Consider the following 26,172-nt stretch of genomic DNA (forward strand, 5'->3'; position numbering starts at 1 on the left):
GGAACTGGCACACCATCATTTTCACTGTTATTTTATTTTATTTATTTTATTTTATTTTATTTTATTTATTTTATTTTATTTTATTTTATTTTTTTATTTTTTTTGGTAAAAGCAAGTCCCGAGGCTAAGCTGGATTGAATTGGAAAAAGGCTTCATCTTTGGATGGGAGGTGCTGCAGAGTCACATTTCAAAGGGAAGGGAGTGATTGTGACCATATTTACAACCACTGCCCCTCATTACTCTTATGTTTTCCAGAGTCATGAATATATAAAAAGTCCAACATTCACTCCAACCACCGGCCGTCACGAACATGGACTCTTTAACCTGTACCACGCCATGGATGGAGCTAGCCACTTGCATGTGCTGGTTGTCAAGGAGTATGAGATGGCTATTTATAAGAAATACTGGCCCAACCACATCATGCTGGTGCTCCCGAGTATCTTCAACAGTGCTGGAGTTGGTAGGCATTTTTTTTTTTTTTTTTTATCCTGCCCTACTTGATAAAATTTCTGTGAGTGGAGCCTTGGGAGAATATTCTAGAGATGAACATACTCAACCTTTTTCATCAAGCTTTTTGATTTCTAAAGCTTTTTTGATCTACCGGGCTATCCTTTTTTCTTTGATGTTTGGTTATTGATTTAATTGACATTCTCAGTGATCAGCAAGGGTAAGCAGACACGTGTGTGTGCAGGTTGGCGATGGAGATGAGGACCAGCGGGAGCTGGCTGGTCTCGGGTGGGCCTCGATGAGCTGTTCTCATTCTGACTGGGGCTTTTGTCCTGTGTGGGTGTCCACGGAGGACGGACCAGAGAGTGGGAGTGGTTTTTGGTCATTCCAGGTGCCGCCCATTTCCTGATCAAGGAGCTGTCTTACCACAACCTGGAGCTGGAGCGGAACCGGCAGGAGGAGCTTGGGATCAAGCCGCAGGACATCTGGCCCTTCATTGTAATCTCCGATGACTCCTGCGTGATGTGGAACGTGGTGGACGTGGACTGTGGCGGCGAAAGAAGCAGGTGAGACGCTCCCCGACCCTGTTCCTTTTCAACAGGGGGAATCTCAGCCAGTGTCTGAGGACCCCGGGGGGCACCCCATCTTAGAAGGCATGGTGTGTGGTGGACAGAGAGCCCTGCATGTGGCGGGCTCATGTTCTAAGCCCAGCTTTATTTTAAGTCTTTACTTTAAAAAAAAAAAATGTATCGATTTCTAATCCCTATAGAAAAATCACACAATAGATACTCAGTATAAAATCTCTGCAGGGCCGTCGGGGTGGCTCAGTCGGTTAAGTGTTTGAGTCTTGATTTTGGCTCAGGTCCTGTTCTCAGAGTTGTGAGACTAAGCCCCATGTGGGCTCCTTGTTCAGGGGGCTGTCTGCTTCTCCCTCTGTTCCTCCCCACTGTTCACGCACACGTGCGCTGTCTCTTTCTCAAATAAATAAATCAACCTTTAAAAAATAATAAAAAATAAAATATGTACCAAAAGTATGATACACATCCAGAAACTTTCACACACTGAATACCCATTTAGTCAACTCCTATTTGAAGAAATGGAGCATCATGTGTGCCCCAGAAATTCCCTCCTGTAGTCTTGTAGACCCTTCCCCTGGATCCCTGCCTAATTCCTAATGCCCAGCTGTGTTTTCATTTGCTGTGCATTAGGGTAATAACTAAAATCTTTTTGGGTTCTAGTTCCCTCATCTTCTGAAGGGACACTAATACCTGTGCTAGAGGTTTATCCTGAGTATTACTTAAACTCTGAATGGTGTGCCTGGAGGTGGGCAGTAGAGCAGCACACGGCAGAAAAGGCTCAGTAGATAGACTCCGAATGTCATTGGTAAAATATCTCCTTTTGTGATTTTGCCACATGAATGTTTCAGTTTAGGGCTGCCTAATTATCTTTGGCTTTTTTTTTAATTTTTAAATTTTTAAAAAGATTTTATTTAGGGACACCTGGGTGGCTCAGCGGTTGAGCATCTGCCTTTGGCTCAGGGCGTCGCTTCTCCTTCTGCCTGTGTCTCTGCCTCTCTCTGTGTATCCCGCATGAATAAATAAATAAAATCTTTTTTTAAAAAAGATTTTATTTATTTGAGAGAGCATGCATGCATGAGTGTAGAAGCAGGGGGAGAGAAGAAGGGGGGAGGGAGAAGTAGACACCTCACTGAGCAGGGAGCCCAATGCGGGACTTGATCTCAGGACCCCAGAATCACCACCTGAGCTGAAAGCAGACACTTAACCCACTGAGCCACCCAGGTGCCCTTTTTTTTTTTTTTTTTTTAAGGGACATGGGTTCATTCATTTCTTTTATGTTAGTGATATCATCATGTACCTATGACCACCAATTACTGTTCTTCTAGAAAAAAAAATGTTTTCCTGTGATAGAGCTGCACGTGGCTTACGGGAGCAGTGATTCTGCTTTGTTTTCCATATTCTCCCTGAGATGGGGACAGAACTGGCTTTCATTCCTCCTTCCTGAATTCCATTCTGAAGCTGCAGTTAACGTCCTGGGATGTTGGGGCTGGCCAGGGCCCTGGGGAGTTTATTTAAGGCCCTTGGTGGGGGAAAAGCAAGCCGGGGACCGGAATCATTGAGCGGCATGCCTGGGCCCAACTCCTGGCCCTGGAGTCCCTGCTGTCCGCACCCCCTCCCTGGTCATCAGGTGTCCCTGTCGTCTTCGCAGACCGCAGACCGCAGACTCTGGTGGTGAGGGGGAGGGAGGTGCATACACGTTACCTTTGTCCTCCCCCCGCTCCCCACTGGAAGTCATGGTGGGAAGCTTTGCTCTTCTCCCACCATTTTACCTTCAGGTCTGCAAACCAGAAATGCAAAGTATTTTAGTGTGATGGGGAAAGTGTGGGCTTCGGATACAGACCACATTGTTTGAATCTAAGCTCTGCGGCGTCACGCTGGGCAAGTTCTTCAGAGCCCCTTCTTCCTCATTTGTAAAATGGGGATGATGTGTCCTTGTCATGAGATCACCATGAGGATAAACGACCGTAAATGTGACATGGCCAACATGGCTCCTGGCACTTGGTGGTGGTTGTGACGGGTTCCCCCTACACCAGCCCTACGCAGCACGTAAGCTTCATTTGGAAAGCAGTGCCCAATCCAGGGGGCCTGGCTGCTGTTTGCACATCAACCCAGGGGCGCCAATCTTCTGTTGTTGTTGTTGTTTTTTTTTTTTTTTGAAGATTTATTCATGAGAGACACAGAGAGAGGCAGAGACATACGCAGAGAGAGAGAAGCAGGCTCCCTGCAGGGAGTCCAATGTGAGACTCGATCCCAGGACCCCGGGGTCAAGCCCTGAGCCAAAGGTAGACAGACGCTCAACCACTGAGTGTCCCACCAATCTTCCTCTTTTGAGCAGGGAACTTTCCTGGTCAGAAAGAAACGTGTCTTTGAAGTACATCATGCAGCACATTGAGGCGTCCCCCAACATCACCCACTATGCCCTGATTGGCATGCGCAAGTGGTCCAGCAAGACCGGGAGTAGTGAGGTACGGGAGCCCTTCTCCCGCTGCCACGTGCACGACTTCCTCATCCTGAACGTGGACCTGACCCAGAACGTACAGTACAACCAGAATCGGTGAGTCCTGCCCCCTGTGGCTGTCAGCACCACCCCTGGGCCCTGAGCCTCCTCTGTCCTGTGGGGCCAGAAACCAGCGGCCTCCTGCCCATACCATCCATTGGAGCATTTATTTATTTATTCATTTAAATTTTATTTATTTACTCATGAGAGACACAGAGAGGCAGAGACACAGGCAGAGGGAGAAGCAGGCTCCATGCAGGGAGCCTGACGCGATCCCAGGTCTCCAGAATCACACCCTGGGCTGAAGGCAGGCGCTAAACCGCTGAGCCACCCAGGCTACCCCTTCATGGAGTATTTTAAAAAAAATGTTGCGTTGTCTAATTTTGTGGAGGGGAGATTTGCATAAAATCCATCAACTTCCTTCCTGAGTCCACATGACACTTTATTCAGTGACTCACATTTGTTCTACCTTGTTTCTCTTGGCCCCCCCCCCCTTTTTTTGCCTCCTTGGAAGAGTGTTGCTTTTTAGGAACCTTAGCACTGAAGAAAACTGAAAAGTAATTTCCATGTGATACTGTCTCTGGGTCTAGCAGCAGAGGCGCTCACATCTCAACAATAATCCACTTGCAATGGCTTATCAGGTGTCTCTGCGGGCCAGGCAGTGGGCACACTCCCAAGACAGCCCTCGTGGCAGCGTTGATTTGGAAGCCAGGCTGCCCTGCTGGGAATCTGGGTCCTGCCACTTACCAACTTTGCAATTTAGGCACGTGCCTTACGTCTCTGAACCTTGTTTTCCTCAGCTGTAAGAAGTGGCTAATATTTTTATTCTGGGCAGTTTGCTGTTCTCTCTCTCTCTCTCTGCATGAGGAAAGAGAAGCAGACTCCCCGCTGAGCAGGGAGCTGGGTGCAGGGCTCAGTCCCAGGACCCTGGGATCATGACCTGAGCCAGAGGCAGACGCTTTACCCACTGAGCCACCCAGGCACCCCTGTTGTTTTCTCTTGAACAATTAGATGAAAAGGGTTTGTGAGTCCCTCACACGGTGCCTGTAGCATCCGGTCGGCAGTGGTAGTGCACCTGCAGCTTAAGCCTTGGGTATGCGCCACCTGTCCTGGTGCAGACACAGCCGGATCCGTCGTCCTTGTTTCTGTCGCCTTACTTATGTGCCTCAGTAGAGGAGGTCTTGAAGGCAGGAAGGAGCCTACTGCACACCCAGAACCCCCAGCCCAGGGACACCTGCTCCCCACGCTTGGAGGGGCCTGCCGGGGGCGTGGGCTGCATCCAGTCCTATCCGCCCCCTCCTCTGGTTCTGAGCAGGTTCATGTGTGACGACGTGGACTTCAACCTGCGAGTGCACAGCGCCGGCCTCCTGCTCTGCCGATTCAACCGCTTCAGTGTGATGAAGAAGCAGATTGCGGTGGGTGGGCACAGATCCTTCCACATCACGTCCAAGGTGAGGTGCGGAGGTGTGGCTGCAGGGTGGCACCCAGTCTCGGGGGGCGGGCCTGAGTGCTGGCTGCGGTTAGCAAGGTTTCGAATCATCAGCCTCGGGAAGGGAGACGTGCCATCGGGTTCCTCTCCTGAACTGTGGTTCTGATGGGTACCGGTGCACGTCCCGCCCGTGTGCTTGCCTGCCCTGAACGTCCTGGCACTGTGCTCTGTGCTCGCCGGTCTGGCTTCTGTGCCAGACAGAGCTCCCGGGGGCAGCGGCCGTGCTCCCCTCTAGGCCCCTGGGGGCGCCTGGCCGATTAACTGAGCGGCACCCACGGGCTGGCGGCTAGCTGTGCTGTCCGCGCACGAGCCGGCCCCTTGGTGGGGGGAAGCACGGTCTGACTACGTCAGTGCTGGCTGCACAGTTTGAGATGGAAAGTCGCTGGCCTGTCTCGGCCTGAAGGTCTCTCCGATCCCTGGGCCAGAGCCCCATTCTCTGCTTTTTGACCCCGTCTACCTTGAATGTTGTCCTGATGATGGACATCAGCCAGTCCCAATGCCACCTGCCTCTTCCCAGCCTCTGTTCTAACTTGTCTCCACTAACCGCTTAGCCTGAGCTGGGCCAGGTCTGGATTCAGATACCAGTCCCAAGCCCTCCGCCGTCTGCCCCTTCCGATGGGCAGGGAGTGAAGCCTTCTTTGAAAGGGAAAGTCCATGTCTATTTAAAAAAGCAGCAAGACATTTAAATAAAAGGTCTGTACTTCCAGAAGAACTTAAGAATCCTTTGATTAAGTCCTATTGCCACCCACCATTGAGATTTTTTTTAAACCATCGAGATTTCTTACTGAAAATGTGTTAGATTTAATTTTTTAAAAAAAATTCTGATTTTTATCACGTTAATTCTATCAAAAGACCCTGATGTGCTCTTAAAACAAATTTTTTTTCATATCCCTGAGTATCACTTTTTTAGCTCCAGATATTTTATCTTCTTATCTTGAGCATCATCTTCTTTTCCATTGGGTTTAGTTGCATGTTAATTATATGTAGGGAGCTGGAAACACTCGATAATCTTTCACGTGAATGAAATAACTATTTTCGTTCACTCACCAAATATTTACTGAGCACACAGTCCCTTCACTCAGGAGCGTATAGCCTTGCCGCTGAGGCAGATGTTGAGTACGTAGCCAAGTGTCCTTGTGACAGGTGCCACTAGGGTGATGGGTGTCACAGGGAGACCTCACTGCATGAGGGGTGGGGGTGGGCGTTTGTGTGAGTGTCCCCCAGAAGGTGACACTATAGCAGAGACCTGGGGAATGAGAAACAGGATCAAGGAAGAATCAAGGTAAAGGAGCTAAGTGGGTGGGAGCAAGGAGGTGAGTGTGGAAGAAGCATAACAAGCAGGGGAAGCAGCAGAGATGGGCTTGGAGAAGTAAGCAGGGCCTTACCAGCCATGGGAATGTTCTGGACTTTCTGGAGAAGTAATGGGAAACCACTGATGGGTGTCCAGCGGAGAATTTGATTAGTTTTATTGATGTCCACAGTCTCTCTGGCTGCAGCATGGAAAGCATGTTGGCTGTGGAGGAAGAGGTGGTGGGAGAGGATGGCCAAGGGGTCAGCAGGAAGGGCAATGGGGGCACGTGGGAGGTAGATGGAATCTGGGGGCAGGGGTGTGGCCGACCCTTCCCAAGGTCTGTGGGTTCTCTCAAGTTTTCTAGACCAGGGGGCCAGTTTTTTGCAATGGAATGATCGATGTCACAATCCCTCCTAATCACATTCACCAGTATCACACGTTCCACTTTGGTAAAAGCCTAATTTTCTTAGAGAGGTTCATGGTTGAGGGTTATGTTCTCACCTGCCAGCTCTACCTGGCGATGGGGTGTTCCGTGGCAGGGTCACTGTCCCCCACACCCCCCGAAGCCTGGGGAGGGACTTCTGTGGCCAGGCTGCTGGGAGTGGCTGAGCCCACCCTTCCCCGCCAGGTGTCCGACAACGCGGCGGCCGTCGTGCCGGCCCAGTACATCTGCGCGCCCGACAGCAAGCACACGTTCCTCGCTGCCCCCGCGCAGCTTCTGCTGGAGAAATTCTTCCAACACCACAGCCACCGCTTCTTCCCGCTTTCCCTGAAGAACCACAGCCACCCCGTGCTGTCCGTCGACTGCTACCTTAACCTGGGATCTCAGGTGACTCTCAGGGGGGCCCGGCTGTGAGCCCGTGAACCTGAGACACTCCTAAAACAGATGCTCCAGGATCCAGGACTCGGACTTAGAACTGCTCAGCCACTTTGCCTCAGGTGTTCACCTCACTTTATGGCTGAGAGTTCAAATGCTTTAGCCCCCAGTATGATACGTTAGGAATGAAAGCTGGCTCTGATGCCAAAAGAGTTCTGATTCTCAAATGAACCAATGAGTAGAGAAATCGGGGTGCAATTTCTTGGAACTGATTTTTAGGATTTAGATCTGCAAATGATGCTAAGTATTGTCTCTCGCCCCCCAGTAGCCTTGAGCTTGACCAAGCGGTTTGTATTTGTTAGACACGAAGCCCTAGCATCATGTTGTCGAGTGTGTCAGGGAAAATACGGTTTCTCATGGGTTTCTTCTTTTCCAGATCTCTGTGTGCTACGTGAGCTCCAGGCCCCACTCTCTAAACATCAGCTGCTCTGACTTCATGTTTAGTGGACTCCTGCTATACCTCTGTGATTCTTTTGTGGGAGCTAGCTTTTTGAAAAAGTTTCATTTTCTGAAAGGTAACTTCTCATACTTTTACCCTGGATCTTAATTTAAATGCCTTTCATCACCTGGCATGTCTGTGGAGGTGGCTTCTGGTCCCAGTCCTTTTTTGCCAGTGGGTAAATTGAAGCGCAGAGAGGGACTATGACTGCCCTCATCTAGGAAAGAAGGCTAGGATGTGATCCCAGCATGGCTCTCTTTCCCTTGTACCTGTCAGGGTAGAGACAAGACACATCCCCTTTCTTTTAGCCAAATAGGTATTTTTCTATTTTATTTTACTTTTTATTTTATTTTATCTTATTTTATTTTTTATATTTTATTTTATTTAATTGATTTAATTTATTATTTATTTTATTTTATTTTTTATCTTATTTTATTTTATTATTTTATTTTAGAAAGTGAGCAGGAGAGCACAAGCAGGGGCAGAGGGAGAGGGAGAAGCAGACTCCCCACTGAGCAGGGAGCCCGACGCGGGACTTGATCCCAGGACCCTGGAATCATAACCTGAGCTGAAGGCAGACACTTAACTGACTGAGCCACCCAGGCGCCCCAGCAAATAGATATTTTCAACTTCTGTGTTCCTTTTTAGGCCAAATTCTTAACCTCAGCACCCAGTTCCCCCAGATGTTCCTTCCTCCTGACACCTGAGGTCTTCCCCCTCGTCTTGGGGGTACTGTGTGCTCTTTGACTTTTACTCTGGCCTTTCTCATTCTATAGCTATTGTCATGCTAGAGTGGTTGAGAGTGACAGGCGTTCATTCTATAGGACTTAAAAAAATTGTTTCCAGCCAGCCAGCTGGGATCCCTAACCCATCTTCATTTACCCTTGGATGTCTTTGCTCTGACCTTCTTGAGGGCGGGTGGGTGGGTGGGGGTTTGGGGGGAGGGTTGTTTTCTGAGCACCAAAGCTTTGTGAGGCCTGGGAAGTAGTAATCAGAAGTTTTTAACATAGTCTTTGCCTCAGGAAACATTTGGTGTAATAGGAGGATAGGACATGTAGGTAGGAGGTAGACGGACCAAAAGAACAAGTAAACCAGAGTGCAAGTAGAACCCAGGCAGTAGCTTTCATTGACGTTCTTCCCTGCCTCTGCCCTGCCCTTGCATGCAGGTGCCACCCTGTGTGTCATCTGCCAGGACCGGAACTCCCTGCGACAGACAGTGGTCCGCCTCGAACTGGAGGATGAGTGGCAGTTCCGGCTGCGGGACGAATTCCAGACCGCCAACGCGAAGGAAGACCGGCCACTCTTCTTTCTGACTGGACGACACATCTGAGGGACATGGCAGCAGGTTTTCTGCAAGAATGGAGCCTTCAGGACCTCACGCTTGAGGCTAAAGGAATTCTGAGATCCATGGGTGCTTGAACTGGGATGGCCCTGGGACTGTTGGGCAGCCTACATGTCAGGAACCCAGGCCCGGACATACACGGAGTCTTCAAGCAACGAGGAGGAGTCGGCAGCAAGAAGGAGGCAAACCCATGCCCCTGCCTTCTGGGCCAGACCACATGGCCCTGGGCTCTGCTGAAGCCTGTTTTATGAAGAAAAAACTTTTGCCTGCTATCCTGTCATCCATGTGCTTCCATGGACAAACTTGACTTCTCTCGTAGTGCTAAAGGATCACTCTTGGATTTTTCTCGTAGAGGTTCCAATATGTTGGGCAATGGATAGGATTTTGGCTATGTGGGTTTCCTTATTACCTCCTACAAAGCAATATTCCAGAAGAACGTTTTAACTACCAAAGGGTGGAGACAAGAAGAAACGAAGGTCGTCTTCTAAGAATTATATAATTGCCTATAAGTTTGCTCTTCTAGAAACTAGCCCAAAGGCATCAACTCTAAGAAAGTAAAGCAAATGGTTTTACTTCAGAGCAAATATGATTCTATTAAAATAAAATCCTATAGGGTTAATACCCTACCTCTTAGAAAGGGCAAAAGTGAAAAGAAACTTTCTTTAAAACAAAAAGGGTTTCAGGAAGGAGATTAAGGTTGCAGAGGTTGACGTGAAGAGACAGACTTTGCCTTACAAAGGAAAGAGGACCAAATTGCTTGCTTTGAAACAACAAAAACAACCAAAGTGACATATAAAATAGTTGGTAAGAACTAAACATTTGATTATAATTTATTGAAGCTCAGTTTTTAGTTCCTAAAATAGCTTGTTTTCTCTCATGAGTGCTTGGCCCTGATCAGAGTGGAAGGGGACAGAGCAGAGAAGACAGCAGGAATGTTCCATGATGCTCGTCGCAGCATTTGTCTGCCTGGAATGTGTATCGAGCCAGCGCCCTAGAGTGCCACCCACAGGCCAGGCATTGGACCAGGTACTTCCACACTTATGATCCTGCCTATTCCTTCCAGCAGCCCATGTGGGTACGATTATTTTCCACTTGGAAGACGAGAAGGTTCGGATGCAGAGAGTATACCTCTCCAAGATCACAATGCAGGAGGGAAGCAGAAGGATGGACAAGTAGACTCCTGGATTCTGGACCAGAGTCTGTCTTGCCCTGCACCACCATGCCTCTGGAGTGTCCCTAACTGAATAAAGATCTTCAGAAATGAACCATCAGAATGCATTCCTACACATTCCTCTTAGACATTTATAAGCACTCTAACGGATAGCAGCCCAAGAAGAAATTATTTTAAAAGATGATGCCAAAGAGTTAATCTTTCTTTTTTCCCTAAGAAAAAAAAAAAAAAGCCCATGAATATAAAAGATTAGTTCAGTGTTTATAAAACGATCACTTTGTATATGCCATTATTCCTATCTTGGAATAAAAACTTACCTTCTTTAGTTATGTTTGTCTTTTGTAAATAGTTTCCATGCTAGTCTTCCCATTTTATTAGTTAATTTAAACTTGAAAAACAACTCAAACTACTATTCTTGTTTGTTCCAGCCTTATGAATAAAATATATAGTGCACTTACGATTTCTTTGGTGAGCATTAGTTGCATTATTTTGAGAAGAAGTAGTGTGGTCAGTGATCTCCAGGGACTCCCTGCTTAAAATCTCATAAGGGAAAAGACAGTTTTGGAAAGGAAATAATAAATCCAAAAAAATAAGCGCCTGTTAACACATGGAGGAATCCCTAAAAGAGAAAAGCAGACACAATTGGGGGTACAGAAGAACAGAAATGAAGGAAAGCACAGCTCAGACATGCAGAGAAACGTGCACGGGAAGATGCGGTCAGGGGTGCTGTGTGTTTTGGAGTAGCTAAGCAAGCTGGAAGGTGGCCTGGGGCATTTGTCAGGGTGATTATAATTTGGGGCAGCTGGGCTATTCGACTTCTTCTAGGTCTTCTGCAACGCTTACAGATGCCACCACCCCAGGCTAAGCAGGTGGCCGTTGCTAAGGCTACAGCAGAGTGTGGAGCCTCAAGGAGGAGGGCATAGGGGGTCCAGACTTCTGTGAAGACAAGCTATTGGCCCACTCCTCTCCATGGTCTTGTCCTGTCCCCCATAGTCACGTGGGGAAGTAAACAAAATAAGCAAATAGGAACCCCCTGTATGGAAATGAATAAACAACTCAGACTTATAAGAAAAGCAAACATTATATAGTGAAGGATGATAACCTCAATAAAGAGTGAGTAAAGCAAACGGAATCCTATCCTATAAAAACAAGTGTGATTAAAATCAGAAAATAGATTATATGGTATCCAGAACAAAAAGGATGGATTACGGATCTTGGAAATCAAAACTGAAACCTCAGTAGGCGGATGAAGTAGGCAGATAAGCTCAAGAGTGAAGCAGCTAGAAGGTGTAGCTGGGGGGCAGGGGGGCATCCCTGAGAAGCCAGGAAATAGGAATGTTGGTGGTCTGTGCTTACCCTTGACTGTTCCCCTTGCTCACTGCATGTCAGCCACCCGGCCCTCCTGGCCCACCTTGGCCACTGTCAGGCAAGTACCCAACTCAGGCCTGTTGCTTCTTCTGCCCAGGACACTTCTCCCCTTCACATTGCTCATATCCTTCTGAGGTCACCTCCTCAATGAGGTCATCCCCAATAGAATATATTTTGTTTAGTGTTTTCTTTGTCTTTTCCTCTGAAAGTAGGAACTTTGTAAGATACATTCACTGCCGTGTGTTTGGAGACTTGAATATGCCCAGCAAATGGTAGTGCTCATGCGCACTGATGGACTCTTCTGTCTTAGGTGCTTCTGACATGGGAGCTGGGGGTGGGAGTGGCTGGTGACGGCGGAACTGAGAGAATAAGGAGTGAAATTGTACTAAAATTCTTGATTTAATGGGGTGGGGGTGAGTAACATGTTAGCAGAAAAGGAATATTTAAATATATGTTTAAAAAACAGTGATTGCTGGAAGAAATGCAACAGGGTGTCCAGTGTCTAAACAATAAATGGAAAGCAGCACCAAAAAAACCCCAGTGTATAAGGGAAGAACGGGCTGAGGAGGGGAGAGAGAAGCGTGGTAAATAAAGTAGATGACAGGGCAGCCCGGGTGGCTCAGCGGTTTAGCGCCACCTTCAGCCCAGGGCATGATCCTGGAGACCCGGGATCGAGTCCCACATCGGGCTTCCTGCATGGAGCCTGCTTCTCCCTCTGCTTCTGTCTCTGCCTCTCTCTCTCTGTGACTCTCATGAATAAATAAATAAAATCTTAAAAAAAAAATAAAGTAGATGGCAGAAACATATCCAAACATACCCTTCATCAAAATAAATATAAATGGATTAAATTCACCTAATAGCATATTGAGGCTCTTGGACTGGGTTAAGAAAGCTAATCAGAATGGGCTTCAAAATTCTAAGAAATGAAGTGTGTGAAGAGATTCTTTAAAGTTCAAAGTTGAATCCAAAGGGATCATAAAGGTCGCAAAACTTTGTAGATAGGCCAGCACTGCTATGAAATCTAGAAAGCAAGAACAGTTAGGAAAAGAATAGGGCAATAATGGGATAATTGCATAAACCATAATTGGAGACTGGTACATCTCTCCAGAAAAGAGAGACAGAAGAGCAATAGACGTGAGAGTCGACTGACACGGTAGGATGTTTGATCAAGTCGAGAATTCTTATGGAATAGAAATCCCAGGAAACATCCTGGAACTAGACAGAGGTGGTGGTTGCATTACCTTGTGATTGCGCTAAATCATACTAATGGTAAATTTTACGTGTGTTTTGCCACATTAAAATTAAAACTCTTCCAGAGCATTGGAAGATACAGAAAGCTGTACTTTTGCAAGGCCAGACATGGCAGTCCTCCTCAAACCAGATAAGAATAATAAACATACAGGCTGTGGCTCTTTTGCCCTGAAGACTTAGAGCAATTTGAGAACTCTTGCAGTAAAGGAAGAGTCAGGCTGTAATTGCAACATTCACTTGGATGTCAGAGTTCTCCTGGCAGAGGTGGTGGCAGGGAGGGCATGGGATTTGAAACCAGGAGACTTGGTTTCACTCCTCGATTCCTTTGCCAGGTCACCTGCCCTCCCCACCGCACCTCCCTTCCACCCCCACCCCCCGGAGAATGCGTCAACTATGACATGAGCAACAGTAGCAGCAAACATTTTTTGAGCACCTAGTATGTGCCAGGCATTTAACTAGGTGACTGTTTACTATTTAGCCAACGCAATAGCACTCTGAAGTAGCTACCATTGGGACCATCTTAGAGATGAAAAAGCTGTGGCTCAGAGAGGTTGGATGACTTGTCTACGATCACACAGCTATCAAGGGACAGAACAAACCTAGGTTCATGCCGGCGGGTGTAAGCATAGTTCCAATAACATCACGGTTACTTCCCATCTCGAGTAATGTACTCCCACCAAATGTCACTCATCAGGAGGCGCTGTTGGCTCAGAAGGCCCTCTGTACGATAAAAGTACGGATCCAAAGTTCTTTCATTGGGAGAGGTGTTGGGTCACCTGTGGGAGGTAGTGGATCCCAGCATATACCAAATATATTGCATTATGTGTCATCCCGAGTCTGGGCGATCCCCACATTAATGTTTAGATACTCCTTTAATAACAAAATTTGCATTTAACTTTCCAGATCTGGCTTCAGAGTCTACAGACAGCTCTTTAAGGGAAGACTATGAACCAAGGGCACATCTAGTATTGACGGCTTTCATTTCTTTTCTTTTCTTTTTTTTTTTTTTTTTTAGTCTACTTGCTTAGGCAGACTTCCCAGAGCAGAAGGAATTAGCATTTTAATTAACAAAACCGTTGGAAAGCCAGTGCAGCATTTTAAAGCCCTCCATGTCTAGAGGAGAAACAAGAATCCATGACTACATTTGTCATTCACTGAATATCCTGTCCCAGTTTCCCTTTCTTTCTTTAACTCTGACGAGCACTAGTTTTTCCCTCTTGGGATCTCTGGCCACTCCAACTCTGGTTCTTGCTCTATAAAAGGATCTTTCCCAAGGGTGGCAGTCCACCCTACCAAGAAGGGTGGGTTTGGTCGCTGTTTTGGGTTGAATCACATCCCCGAAAATACATCCAGGTCCTAACCCCCGATACTTAAGAATGTGATCTTATTTGGAAATAGGGTTGTTGCTCATGTAATTAGTTGAGATGAAGTCATACTGGATTATGGGAATATTCCAGTCATACTGGAATGAAATGGGCTCCTAATCCAGTATGGCTGAGGTCTTAAGAGAGTGAGTAACAAAGGAAGGCGGCCATGTGACCATTAAGACAGATGGGAATGATGAACCTACAAGCCAAGGATTGCTGGGAACCACCAGAAGCTGGAAGGGGCAAAGAAGGAGTCTTTCCCCAAGTCTTTTGGGGCCCTGCTGACACCTTGATTTGAAACTTGTAGCTTCAAGCACTGTGAGAGAATAGATTTCTGCTGTCTGATGCCACATACTTTGTGGTGCTTTGTTACAGCAGCCCTAGGAAACTCCTACAGGTGGGCAATGCATACTTTGCCTTTCAGAGTTTAGTGGAAGCTTCCTAACATTCGGCACTGATGAAGTCATGGCTGTAAGACTAGGCTGATGAAAAGAACCCTTTTGGGGGCTCCTGATCTTAGCCAAGCAGGCCAACGGTCCAGCCAACCACACAAAATAGAGTAGACGTTGTTTAAAGATGGGATTAGAAAGATACTTGGCATTTGGGAACCAGGAGTTTCCTTTATTATATTCACAACGGCTACTACCAACTGAGCACTTTCAGGTGCTAGATACTATGCTTTTCAAGCATTTTTTTCCCTCGTATTTATGATACCATTTAATTCTTAAAATCTAGGGGATAATTGTTATGATGTCTATTTCACAGATGTGACATGAGGCCCAAGCAGGTGAAGGAATTTGCTTTAAGTCACACAGCTAATAAGTGACACCCCCACGTGAGGATCCACCCCACGCTCCAGGCTCTGCTGTAGCAGTGCTGGTGCTGCCCATGGAACAACAGTAGGGGGAACTTAATTTCTGTTTGAAATGTGTTATTTTGATGTCATACAAACAATATTATACTAGCAAATTGGAGGGAAACAAGCCAGGTTTCTCTGTCCTTTGCCAGACATCTGAGTGTCTGCTGGGTGCCAGGCATCATTAGGCTCAGATCCTGGCATGAAGTTAATAGAAAGCACCCCAGTCCTCGGGTCACTCGTGCCTCCTCAGCAAACCCACCACTTTCACTAAGGGCTCCATTCTAGACCTTTTCTCTGTGTCTGAATGATTTCTACATATATTATAATGTAATTTTCTATTGTGTTCTCTTTTGATAGCACAACCACATATGTTTATGCTGCTAAATGAGATTTATACTCATTATTTAATGGTGGCCTAACAAATAGGATTTGGGTGGACTGAGTGGAGTATCATGACTCATCCAATTCGTTAATAATGAGTCTTTACTTTCTGTTCCTCTTTGGCCATCAGACCCCTGGGAAGCAGCTCGAGGCACTTGGTGAGCCTGGGCTGCTCGGTCCCAAGCCTGGGTTTTGATCCCTGCATTACTGAATAGTGGGAGAAGAACTTTCCTTAACTTCTCTTTGCTTTTGTTTTCCCACGTAGAAGATGGCAGTGGTAATGAGAGTATTCCCAGGATCCCAGAAATAAAGTCTTTGGCACCCTGCTGCATCCAGGTCGGCCGCACATCTGTCCTCCCGCAGGGAGCCCCAGATGCCTGGCATCAGTCAGTCACACTGGCCAGAGTCCAGGAGAGGGGAGTGGGTGCCCCTGGGCCTCCCACAGCTCATGGGGTCCTTCTACTGGCTGCCACCTCCCTACTGGGGGAGACTGGAGAATGTTACTACTGCCCATGGGATGTGACAGTGCAGTACGCTTCTGGAGCATTGTCATTTGTTATTTGTGGAAATTCCTAAGACATCTGAGCCCACACTGATGAGCATAAAACTACAGGAGAATGTAGTGGACTTCCAGGAGAGCGGAAAACAGCAATAATGAGAATAGTAACAACAGTAACAAAAAAATATGCCAGCCAACATTTATTATTTATTATGCATTAGGCACTGTGCTAAGCACTTTAATCTTCGAACAACTCTAAGAGCTGGGTACTGTTCAACTCCATCACACAGATGGGAAGACTGAGGCTCAGCGTGTAAGCGACTCGCCTGCAGATGCACAGCTGGTAAGTGGCGGGGCCGGGGGTCCGGATGAGTGCATCTGACTGCAGAGCTTGAGTTACTTGTGATAAAATAGCTTGTCTGAATGCTAGTGACTGAGCGGCCAGTTGCTGTTTGCTTTCGTTCATTCTTCTGCTCCGTCCAGGTCGGCGTATCTAGGGGATGGGGCCCCAGAGCCCGCAGCTGGGGTCCATTCGGGTGAGGCTCCAGGGCTTCCAGGGGTCAAGGCGCCATGCGGTGGTGCTGTCGACACAGGGAGCCGAGGGCTTTCAGGAAGAGTTTTCTGAAGGAGGAGGACACGACGTTGTACAGGATGGGGGTCACGGCCGAACTGACGTAGAAAAGCGTGTTTGTCACCAGGTAGAAGTAGTGATAGAAATTGTAGAGTGTTCTGGAAGAGAAACCCAGGAGGCATGTAAGAGGACCTGTACCTCCTCACAGCATCCACCCCTCCTGGAGAATGCATCTCTCCTCCAAAGGGCCAGGTGAGGAAGGCCTGTTCTCTGCTCCTGGGAAGCATGGTGTCAATTCGACAAATGGCTCCTCAACACCAGCTGCCCTTTTGGGGGAGTGGACTCCACCCAGCCTCTGAGTCCCTGTTCCCAGTCCCCCGCATGGTGCAAGGTGCACCTGCTGATTGACAGGCGCCATTGCCTAGCCACTGGGACCCGGGAGGCTCGTGCTGCTGGGTGTGGTCCAGATATGTGGCGTCACTAAGAAGTGAAAGTCCTTCTGGGAAGCCATGCTCCTCGCCACACGGGTTCTCTGCAGTGGGAAGGGCTTTGCATATGCATTTGTAGGTAAGGGGTGTTTGCAGCTCTCAAGGATGAGGCATCTGTTGGCACAGCCATTTCCTTAGAGCCATTTCCATGGATCTCTCTTCTCTTGGATGTTTGCCTTCCACTTATGATCAGAGGCATAGCGATTGCCCAAAGGAAGACAGTAGATTCTCTCCTTTTTTCCAGTTATGTCCCAAAAGGCATACATGGTCTGGTCTCAGTCAAGGGAGCCCTTGGTAGCTCATGGACTCACGGCTCTGAGGCTTCCTCCCCTCTCCTTGCAATAGCAAGGCCCTCCCCCTGCGCCCCACCTGTGGACTGCTCTGTCCGGCAGTCAGGTTGCCCGTATCCCTGATCACCACTGAGACCTCTCACTCACTTGGCCTTATCAGTTCAGTGAACTTGCTAGAAAATGCCCCATTCCCCACCCCCAGCTCAGAGAGTTTGAGGGAACAGACTGGGCAGGACCAGCTAGAATGGAGGCCAGAGTTCCAAAACACCCAGCAACTGGGAATCCCTGTGGAGAGCATGGAAAGTCCCAGGCCCAGCCAGTGGCCTTTCCCTATGCACTTGGGGTCCCTCTGCTGCACCTACCCGGTCCACCCGTCATCGGAAATGTAGCAGTACATGAGCCTGCGGACGTGGTACGGCATCCAGCAGATGACATACACAGCCACAATGGCTCCTGCAGAACAGGTAGGGAGGGACAGAGCAACAGCGAACATTCTCAGTTATGCCACCTCCAGAGATGAAGATGCCAAGTGGACAAAAGCATTTCCCTGGAACTTGTTCCCAGAGTCCAGGGGATGGAAGGGGACTTTGAGGCTATCTGACACATTCCTATCTGGATTTGCAGACAAACCTGATGTTACCCTGATGTCTGGGTGAATATTCACTTTAACCACCACCCATACACTGACATGCTTCTAGAAACTTCTACAGTCTCATCCTGACCACCAGAATATACTCTCAACTCAGGGCGAGATATTCCCACCTGATTGTCTAACCGCAGAGACAACTGAACTTACATGTGCTTCTGCCTCATAAAGCCTCTTCTGTTCCTTCTTCTGATTGATTGACGGCCCACCATCCATCTAGCACTTAAGTCATAAGCCAGATAGTCTGTTGATTTTTCCATTATCCCCTAGATCCAATCTGTTAAAAAGCTCTTCTTTAGCATCTCTTGATTCCTTCCACCCTAGGGGCTCATATTCCCCCTCCACTGGACTGTGACAGCAGTCTTCCAACAGGCCCCTTTGTCCCTAACCTTCTCCCCCTCCCTCCCTTCCTCTATGCCTGTCCTGACTGTCAAATCCATCTGTAGTCCCATGTGGCCTCTGGATCAGGGCATTGATGTCAACTGGGAGCTTGGTGAAAATGCAGAGTCTTGGGCCCACCCAGAGCAACTGAATTAGAATCTCAGGGTTGGGGCCCAGCAGCCTCTCCACACCTTTCTCACGTACACAGAAGCTTGAGAAGCACAGCCCACACCCAAAGACTGTTGGAAAAAACCTATCTCCAAAGCAAATCTCCCTGCATTCTTGGGCATTGACTCTCAATGCTGTTGTCTATGGAAAGAAGTCCAGGCACCATCATGGGCTGCCTCTGTTCTTGTCACATCACATGACATGTAGCTCTTGCATTGCTGTCCTATGTACAACACCGGGGCATTGATGATAGCAGACCCTGATCTCTTATTTAATCTTCCCAGACCTTAGCGAGCGCCTGCATTACCGCAGGTGTTTGGAGACAACTGTTTCCCTGTGCTTCCTAATGCTTCCCCTACAAGTTGACCCAGATACTTAGAAAAACCAACCAACAAGCAATGTTTTATCAGGGAAAGTGGGGAGTTGGTGGGGAACTGGGTTGGGGACTCAGCTGGTCTGATTCCATCATTCCCAGGCCGCAGGTCCCCAACTACAGCTGCTTCTTGTATCCATCCATAGGCCAGACTCTGCAAAGTAACTGGGTATCCACTTATCTCATTTCTATATTACTCCCTGGAGCAGATGGGGCTTTCGTGTACAGAATTCCCATTCTGTCCTATAATCATACCACCGAACCTTATGGAAGCCTACTGGTGATCATACAATTCCCCTGGGGCATAGAGAGGTATGCCTGGAGAGAGATAGGAACTTGCTCAAGGTCACTTGGCCAGGGGTTAGGGGTGGCGGCCCTGGAGCCCCAACTCTTGTGCTCAGGACAGTGTTACTGAGTACTTAACTGAGAACCTGGATGCTGTGCTGGAGGCGGCGAAGCCGGCTGGAGTCCTTGTGTCTCACCAGGCTGGCCGGGCCCCCCAGGGGGAGCGTCCTCCTCTCCTCACTCATTAGTTCCATGTGGCTGGGGGCGGGGCTTCCCGGGGCAGAAGTGGACGGCACCTGGGAGCAGAGGGCCACCAGATGGCTCACAGTGACCCCGTTCAGGAAGGCAGTTAATGCCAAGGGGAGCACGAAGGACACCAGCACATTCACCTGTAAAGGTAATTCCATGGCTTATGGTGGTGGCACCAAGGCTCTGTGATGCTGGGCATCAGGCTGGGCCCAGGGCCCAGGAATCTGCAGCAGCAGCAGGAGACGGGCAACAGCAGGGTTACCAGATAAGGCTGAGAAGCTTCTCAGAAAGATGGGAAAGAGCAATAAAGACAGGAGAGACATAAGGATATTTGCTATTAGTTGAAGACATTCATGGCCTAGGTAATAGTGGGTTCTAGAAAGCAAATAGATAAAACAGAGGGCAGGAAATCAGTTTCTTAAAATAAGCCACATCGAAGAAGGTTTTTCCAAGAGTGAGGGATATAAGCTTCCAGAGTGAAAGGCTGCCTGGGGGCCTAGAACCATGGATGAAAATAAGCCCACATCAAGGTACGTTCTTAGGACTTTTAGCACACTGTGGATAAAGACAACCCTGAAAGCTTCCGGGGGATAAGAGAGGGTACATACGAAGGATGGGAACCAGAATGGCATTAGACTTCTTTAAGGCAATGGTGGAAGCTGGGAAATAATGGAGTGATGCTTTACAACTTGTGAGGAAAAGTGGTTTCAGTCTTAGAATTCTGTGTTCAGCCCTCTTACAGCGAATGTGAGGATAATCTGGAACATTTTCAGACATGCAAATTCTTACTTTTTTGTTTAACCTTCTGTGGACCTTTTCTCAGGTCATAGGAGGTTACGAGAACATGTGTTCCATCAAAACAAGGTTGTATACCAATAAAGAGGTAGACCTGAGGTCCAAAAAATAGGGTATGTGGCCGAAGTGCATCAGTTAGATTGGAGCAGAAGAGGGGGCTCCAGGGGGAGCCTGGAGGATTCGATTGGCAGTTGACCGGATGGGTCTGGATATGCTGAAGTAGTATTTATACTTGTAGTAGAGGAGTAAAACAGGCATGAGAAATAGAGCGCAGGAAACTAAGCAAATTGGGGGGAAAAAAAAGACCTTTGTTAATGGCAAGGAAGCAAAGGTGATATTGGAAAGGAAATATAATAAAAATATATGACGTGGTTCATCTGTGAAGAACGTTTAACATAGTCACAGTGTGTAAGTACTGAGTCCAGGACTAACCTTATTATTCCCTGACGGAATTACACTGGAGGAGTGGTGAGGAGTGTGCGTGGATACAGGACGAGGAGGGTAGGGATGAGAAAGTAAGAGACCAGAATGCTCCTCTCCAGTTAGAAGACACTGCATAACACGTAAAAACTGTGAAATCAAGCAGGCGTGTTCTTTAGAAATATGTAGGCAAAGAGCAGCAAGCGGCAAGGGTGGGCAGACAGTAGCTGCCCCTCAACGAGAGAATATAAATCAGAGTGTGAAGGGGTGGCAAGGGGACAGCTGTCTTACGTTACAAGCCTTGTAACATAATTATTGATATTTTTTAACTTATGAAAAACAAGTTTATTACATAACACCTTGTGTTTTAAGTGTTTAATTTTTAAAATCCAACCTATTTGGGGTGCCTGGGCAGCTCAGTCAGTTGAGCATCTGACTTTTGGTTTCAGCTCAGGTCATGAGCTTGAGGTCGTGGAGTCGAGCCCTATGTCGAGCTCGCACTAAGTGTGGAGTCCGCTTGAGATTCTTCCCCTTTTGTTCCTCCCCCTGCTCGTGCTCTCTCTCTCTCTCTCTCAAATAAATAAAATCTTAAAAAACAGATAAATTTCAAAGTGCATGTGTTGCAGGGTTTTTCCTCATTGGTTCTATGTGAGCATTTTTTTTAAAACGACATTTTAAGTTTTTATTTTTTTGAAAAATTATTTATTTGAGAGCGAGAGAGGGAGCAGGGGAAGAGGCAGAAGGAGAGATAGAGAATCCTCAAGCAGACTCTACGCTGAGTGTAGGGCCTGACCCAGGGCTCGATCCCAGGACCCCAGAATTATGACCTGAGCCAAAATCAAGAGTCTGATGCTTAATCAACTGAGCCATCCGGGCACCCCCGAACTGCACATTTTAATAGCACTTTAAAATCAGTACCAAATATCTGGGTTGGGTGCTGTACGTTTTTAAGGAGTTAACACTCATGCTTTGTTCTTAATCCATGCTCACAAATCAGCAGCACCAAGAGAAAAAATAACAAAATAAGTGACAGTCATTTTAGTTTGTTGCAGAACTAGGCAGGGCTTGATCAGCAACAACATACTTATTATCAAATTATAACTTTAATACCAGTCAAGACAAAAACCGAAGGTAAAAATATATCTATAAACTAGTAATTAATCTTTGGGAACTTTGAAAATTTTCTGGAAAAATTACAGTTTTTTGTACTTTGAAAAGCTATGAGCAATTTTTCTGTGGCCAAAAATTACCGATTAAGATGGACCCTGAGTGACAAGACACTAAAAAGGAAGGTGGACCGAAATAATCCTAATTTGAGTTTGGTTATTTTGCTGTGTTAACGTAGACTGTATGTCTCAAGTTAAAGTTTTTAATATGCTACTTGTCGAATAATGCTGTTACGCCGAAGGAATTCACTATGCATCATGTCAAAAGCTTGCCCCTGGCACATTTCGCAGTTTCTATTGCGTCGCTCAGTCTGTACCACTCAAAATAAACTATGCAAGCAGCATATTCGCAGCACCGACCCTGCTTGGCACTCTCCCACCCCTTAGCCCAACTCCAAAATAGGTGCAGCCTGGAAGCTATCACCCTCGTCTGTGAAAACTGGTGGAACTTGGCTACCAGGCCTTCAGAGCATATGGTTGCTGGTTCATTGCCACGGCCACACCAGGGTGCAGCAGGGAGCTACACAGTCAGGCCTAAGGCTCTGACTATTCCGCTGCAACTCAGAACCTACGTGGGGGCTGCTGGGAGGTAGATGGGTGCTCTAGATACACTGCTCCGTGGCTGTGATATGGTTGGGCCGGCATGGGAGGGCAATGTGTGGACTGGACGGCTGAGGGGTCAGGCCATGACTAGTCCACCTGATGTGGCAGGAGAAGCAGCTCCCACTGTTGTCAGCGGGGCCCCTCCTTCTGACTGCTGTTTGGATCCCCTGCATGCCCAGCTTTTTTAGTACCATTACTATTCTCCCTGCTGGTGTGTTTCTGCTTTTGTTTTTGTCTTCGATATCATTGGGTCCAGATTTGGCTAAGGAATTTGACAACCTGCAAACATGTCTGATACAGGAGGTGGATTTTTATAAATTAGGGAGCCTACCTTGTTGCTTCTGAGTAATTCTCTATAGTGACCAGAGCAAGCAACTTCTGAAGCTGCGTGGAACGTTTTCCAGCCAGGCTTAATAACTTTCTACTTTCCCAAATTCTTAAGGCTACAATTCATGTGTGTATTTCTTCTGAGATCCCTTAAAATTGAATATCCAGGCCTCTCTTTTATAGCTCCACAAAATCCCATTAAACTGGATAGTCTGCTGTTTTGTGAGTCTGTCTTGATGATAAAAGTAGAAGGCTGGAGTGGGTTATGAAATCTACATTTTTACAGCCCCACCCCTGTAATTCTTACACCCAGTAATATGTGGTCACAGCTCTTGCAACCACTGGTGAGAAAGCAGACTTTCACAATTAGTTTTGTTTTGTTTGTTTGTTTTTTAAGGTTTTATTTATTTATTCATGAGAGACACAGAGAGAGGCAGAGGGAGAAGCAGGCTCCCTGCAGGGACCCCGAAGTGGGTGGGACTCCATCCCAGGACTCCGGGATCAGACCTGAGCCAAAGGCAGATGCTCAACCACTGAGCCACCCAGGTGTCCCCACAATTAGCTTTGAATTCAAATCTGGGTTTCTCTTAATGCCTCCTCTTTGCCAGGCCTCTCTCTCCCCAAGTCCTCTGTACAATGGAGGCTGGGAGCCCTGCTTGTGTTGTGGGGCGTGGGGAGGGTGTGTGTGTGGGGGAGCGGCATCAGAAGTGAAAACGCAGGCCCCTTAGCCTCCCCCCTCCTCCCCCCTCCCTGCCCTTACCTGAATGAAGACCTGGAGCGTGGCGCGGCTCACCAGCACGGTGCACACGCGCGAGGCGGGCTCCGGCTCCCCGCCAGCCGTCTCCAGCTCGTGCTTCTGCCCCATGATGATTGCCATGGGCAGGGCGAGGCCGAGCGAGGCGGCCCAGACGAGCGACAGCAGGCGGCGGGTGCGGCGCGGCGACAGCAGGCGGCGGGCGCGCAGGGGCTGGCACACGGCCAGGCAGCGCTCGGCGCTCAGGCTGGCCACGCTGAGCACCGTGGTGTAGGCGCACAGCTCGCGCACGAAGTGGTAGGCGCGGCAGCCCAGGTCTCCGAACACCCAGGGGTGGCGGCACCACACGAAGTCGTAGAGCTCCACGGGCACGCAGACCAGCAGCAGCAGCAGCGCGGAGAGCGCCAGGCTGAGCACGTGGTAGCGCAGGCGGCCCGGGGGCCCGGCGCGCCCTTTCAGCACCACGCGCACGGACAGCGCATTGCCCGCGGAGCCCAGCGCCAGGATGAGCGCGTACAGCGCCGTGAACAGCACCTTGGCCCACGGGCGCGGGTCCCCGCGCAGCCGCGCGTCCAGGCTGAGCGCGGGGCCGGGGCCGGCGCTGGGCCCCGGGGGCCGCGGGCTGCTGCTCTCCATCCCGCGCCCGCGCCCGCCCGGCGCTCCCTCCCTCTCTCACTGCGCCGCCGAGACTGGGCGGGCTGCCCGGGGAGGAGAGCGAGCGCCTCCTCCTCTCCGCGAGGCTCCGGGACGGGAGGAGGACCCGCCCTCCCCCGAAGGGGGCCCCTGAGCAGCCGCGCCTGGCCTGGCGAGCCGGGGACCGAGGCCACCGAGGCCTGTGCGCTCGCTGCCTTTGCATTTCTCCGTTGGGTTCAACCCAGGGAAGCCGGTGCTGGGTGCAAGGGGATCCCCAAGGGCTGGGCCTCACTTACCAGCCCTGTGAGCCGGCGCAAGTGTTTTGACCTCTCTACCCCTTTCTGCATTTAAAAATATATATTATCTACCTTACAGAATGTCCGTGAAGATTGAATGAGCCAAACTGTGAGAAAGCTCCAGACCTGAAGTGTAAGTAGGCATCCTGCGGGCACCGAGCGCCCGGCCTGCTTGGGCTGTGCGGCTGTGCGGGTCGTTCCAGAGACAGCTGGTCAAGGACTTGCCAAAGCTTTGGCACTTTGCAGCTGTTACTCTTCTTGCTAAATGGCTGTTTGAGCACCACACTGACATCCTCCAGGGATTCTTTTGTCACTGATAGATGTGTCCTCAGGGCATCAGGCTTTCCCAGGCTTTTAGGATGTCATTCCCATGGAGCAGGGTGAGCAAGGGGGAAAAAAAAGTGTGTTAATATGTCTTAAGACCTTTCATTAGTCCCTTTCTTTATTTAGCCTTTGTAAATGCCAGAACTTTAGAGATAAAAAGTATCTCACACTTAGAACCCCTGATACTTAACTGGAGCCAAACCGAGGTTTCCTCTGTTTTTTTTTTTTTTTTTTTTTTTTTTTTTTTTTTTTTTTGTCTTTGGCAAAGTTGCTGTGCTCCAGTGATAGTTTGATCTTCCGTCCAGATATGCAATCATACAGTCACCTTGTGGGCTAAGATTTCAACAGATGGATTTTGGGGGGACATAATACAGTCCACAACAAAGATTCCATACGTATGAATGGTAGACCAGTTTTCTTTGAAGCCAAAAAACCTGTATTAATAGGTTTTTAACTCTTCACTGGGTTTCGTGTAGCTCAATAAGGCCTGTAGGATCCAGAAAAAGGCAAGTTCCTGCTTGCCTTTGGAAGTACTCAGTCTCCCAAGGTCTAGGCTGGAACGGTGGAGAGGACACAGGGCTTGGGATCAGGAGAGGTGGATAATGCATCTCAGCTCTGCTAGTCACTGGCTGTGTGTCTCAGGCGAGCGATCAGTCTCTTACTCCTTTGTGTTAGGGCGCTGAGCAGGTAGGAGTCTTCAGGACTGGAGGCTCCCTGCCCCCTGCCCTGCTGTCACTACAAGAGTTAATCTTTTAACTCCTACAGGGTAGGGAAGCTTAAAGACAAAGGGAAGAGTTCCCGGTTTTTCACTTGTGGCTCTAGTGGGAGTGTCTTTCCCAGGGAGTGTCAAAGATGTGGAGGTATTGTTGCCTTTTTAGGACAGCTCTAGGTTTAGCAACCTCTGTCACACAGAAAGAGAACTTCCTCTGTGTCTTCTGTGGATGAGCCTCTCCAGCCAGGTCAGAGGCAGACTGCAAAGTGCAGTTACTGTGGAAGTAGAGGGAGAATCAGCACCGTTGACCCACCCCGTGTGTTCCCCCTGTGGCCACGTCAGAGGGCTCACACAATTCCTATCTTCATTCAGGGGACCACAGCAGAGTGGCCGATGTGCCCTCTGTTTGAAGCTCTCATTGGTGGTCCTCCTAACCTGAAACTCTTCTCAGAGAGTGTATCCGTGTGTGGATGCTCTGGGCATAGAGCTTGCTTCCTCCATACCCATGTGAACCCTGACTGAATAAAAACGAAACATCACTTGTGTTAAAACTAATTTCAGTCTGTATTGGAAAACTCTGATCCCTGAAGTCCTCCACTGTGTACATTGGAATCAAAATCTTGGCTCTCCTGTTTAACCACAGACCAGGCTAAATTATTCCACCTCTAATTATGCAGCATATAATTCAGGGCCACGCAGTGCTAAGGGGATCCACCAGGCATGAGCATCTGTAGACAGGCAGTGGTTCTGAGTCCAGCACAGAGATGGAGAGATGCTGTTTGGGGCTGTGTGGTCAATCATGTAAGGTATTAAGGAGGCTTCCTGGCCAGGCCAG

The 26,172-nt window shown here is 48.4% G+C and overlaps 2 protein-coding genes across 7 annotated transcripts in view; one reads left to right on the top strand and one right to left on the bottom strand.

Annotated features, from left to right (window-relative positions):
* GREB1 (growth regulating estrogen receptor binding 1) overlaps positions 1-10,456 on the top strand; it is a 90,507-nt gene extending 80,051 nt beyond the window's left edge. For 4 of the 6 annotated variants that reach the window (XM_038560791.1, XM_038560794.1, XM_038560793.1 and 1 more), the window contains 7 exons: positions 256-460; positions 839-1,013; positions 3,361-3,579; positions 4,838-4,973; positions 6,931-7,131; positions 7,556-7,694; positions 8,785-10,456. In XM_038560791.1, the coding sequence (XP_038416719.1) occupies positions 256-460; positions 839-1,013; positions 3,361-3,579; positions 4,838-4,973; positions 6,931-7,131; positions 7,556-7,694; positions 8,785-8,948 (1,239 nt within the window). In that variant the 3' untranslated portion in view covers positions 8,949-10,456. Of the gene's footprint in view, positions 1-255; positions 461-838; positions 1,014-3,360; positions 3,580-4,837; positions 4,979-6,930; positions 7,132-7,555; positions 7,695-8,784 lie in introns of those variants that run through there. The other 2 variants (XR_005372104.1, XM_038560796.1) reach the window with 2 other exon arrangements.
* Positions 10,457-16,030: 5,574 nt separating this feature from the next.
* On the bottom strand, positions 16,031-24,008 carry NTSR2 (neurotensin receptor 2). The gene is made up of 4 exons (XM_038560585.1): positions 23,379-24,008; positions 19,198-19,447; positions 17,568-17,658; positions 16,031-16,585 (listed from the first exon to the last, which is right to left on the bottom strand). Exons 1-4 carry the CDS (start codon positions 24,006-24,008, stop codon positions 16,417-16,419), a joined length of 1,140 nt encoding a protein of 379 aa, XP_038416513.1. The 3' UTR covers positions 16,031-16,416.
* Between the last annotated feature and the right edge of the window lie 2,164 nt (positions 24,009-26,172).

Source organism: Canis lupus, chromosome 17 (assembly GCF_011100685.1).
Source record: "Canis lupus familiaris isolate Mischka breed German Shepherd chromosome 17, alternate assembly UU_Cfam_GSD_1.0, whole genome shotgun sequence".
Lineage (NCBI taxonomy): Eukaryota > Metazoa > Chordata > Mammalia > Carnivora > Canidae > Canis > Canis lupus.

Coding starts and splice junctions, on each gene's coding strand:
- NTSR2 (XM_038560585.1), bottom strand. CDS start 24,008: ATGGAGAGCAGCAGCCCGCGGCCCCCGGGGCCCAGCGCCGGCCCCGGC. Junction 19,448..23,378: donor CGCTCCAGGTCTTCATTCAG/GTAAGGGCAGGG, acceptor TTACCTTTACAG/GTGAATGTGCTGGTGTCCTT. Junction 16,586..17,567: donor TCCGATGACGGGTGGACCGG/GTAGGTGCAGCA, acceptor TTTCTCTTCCAG/AACACTCTACAATTTCTATC.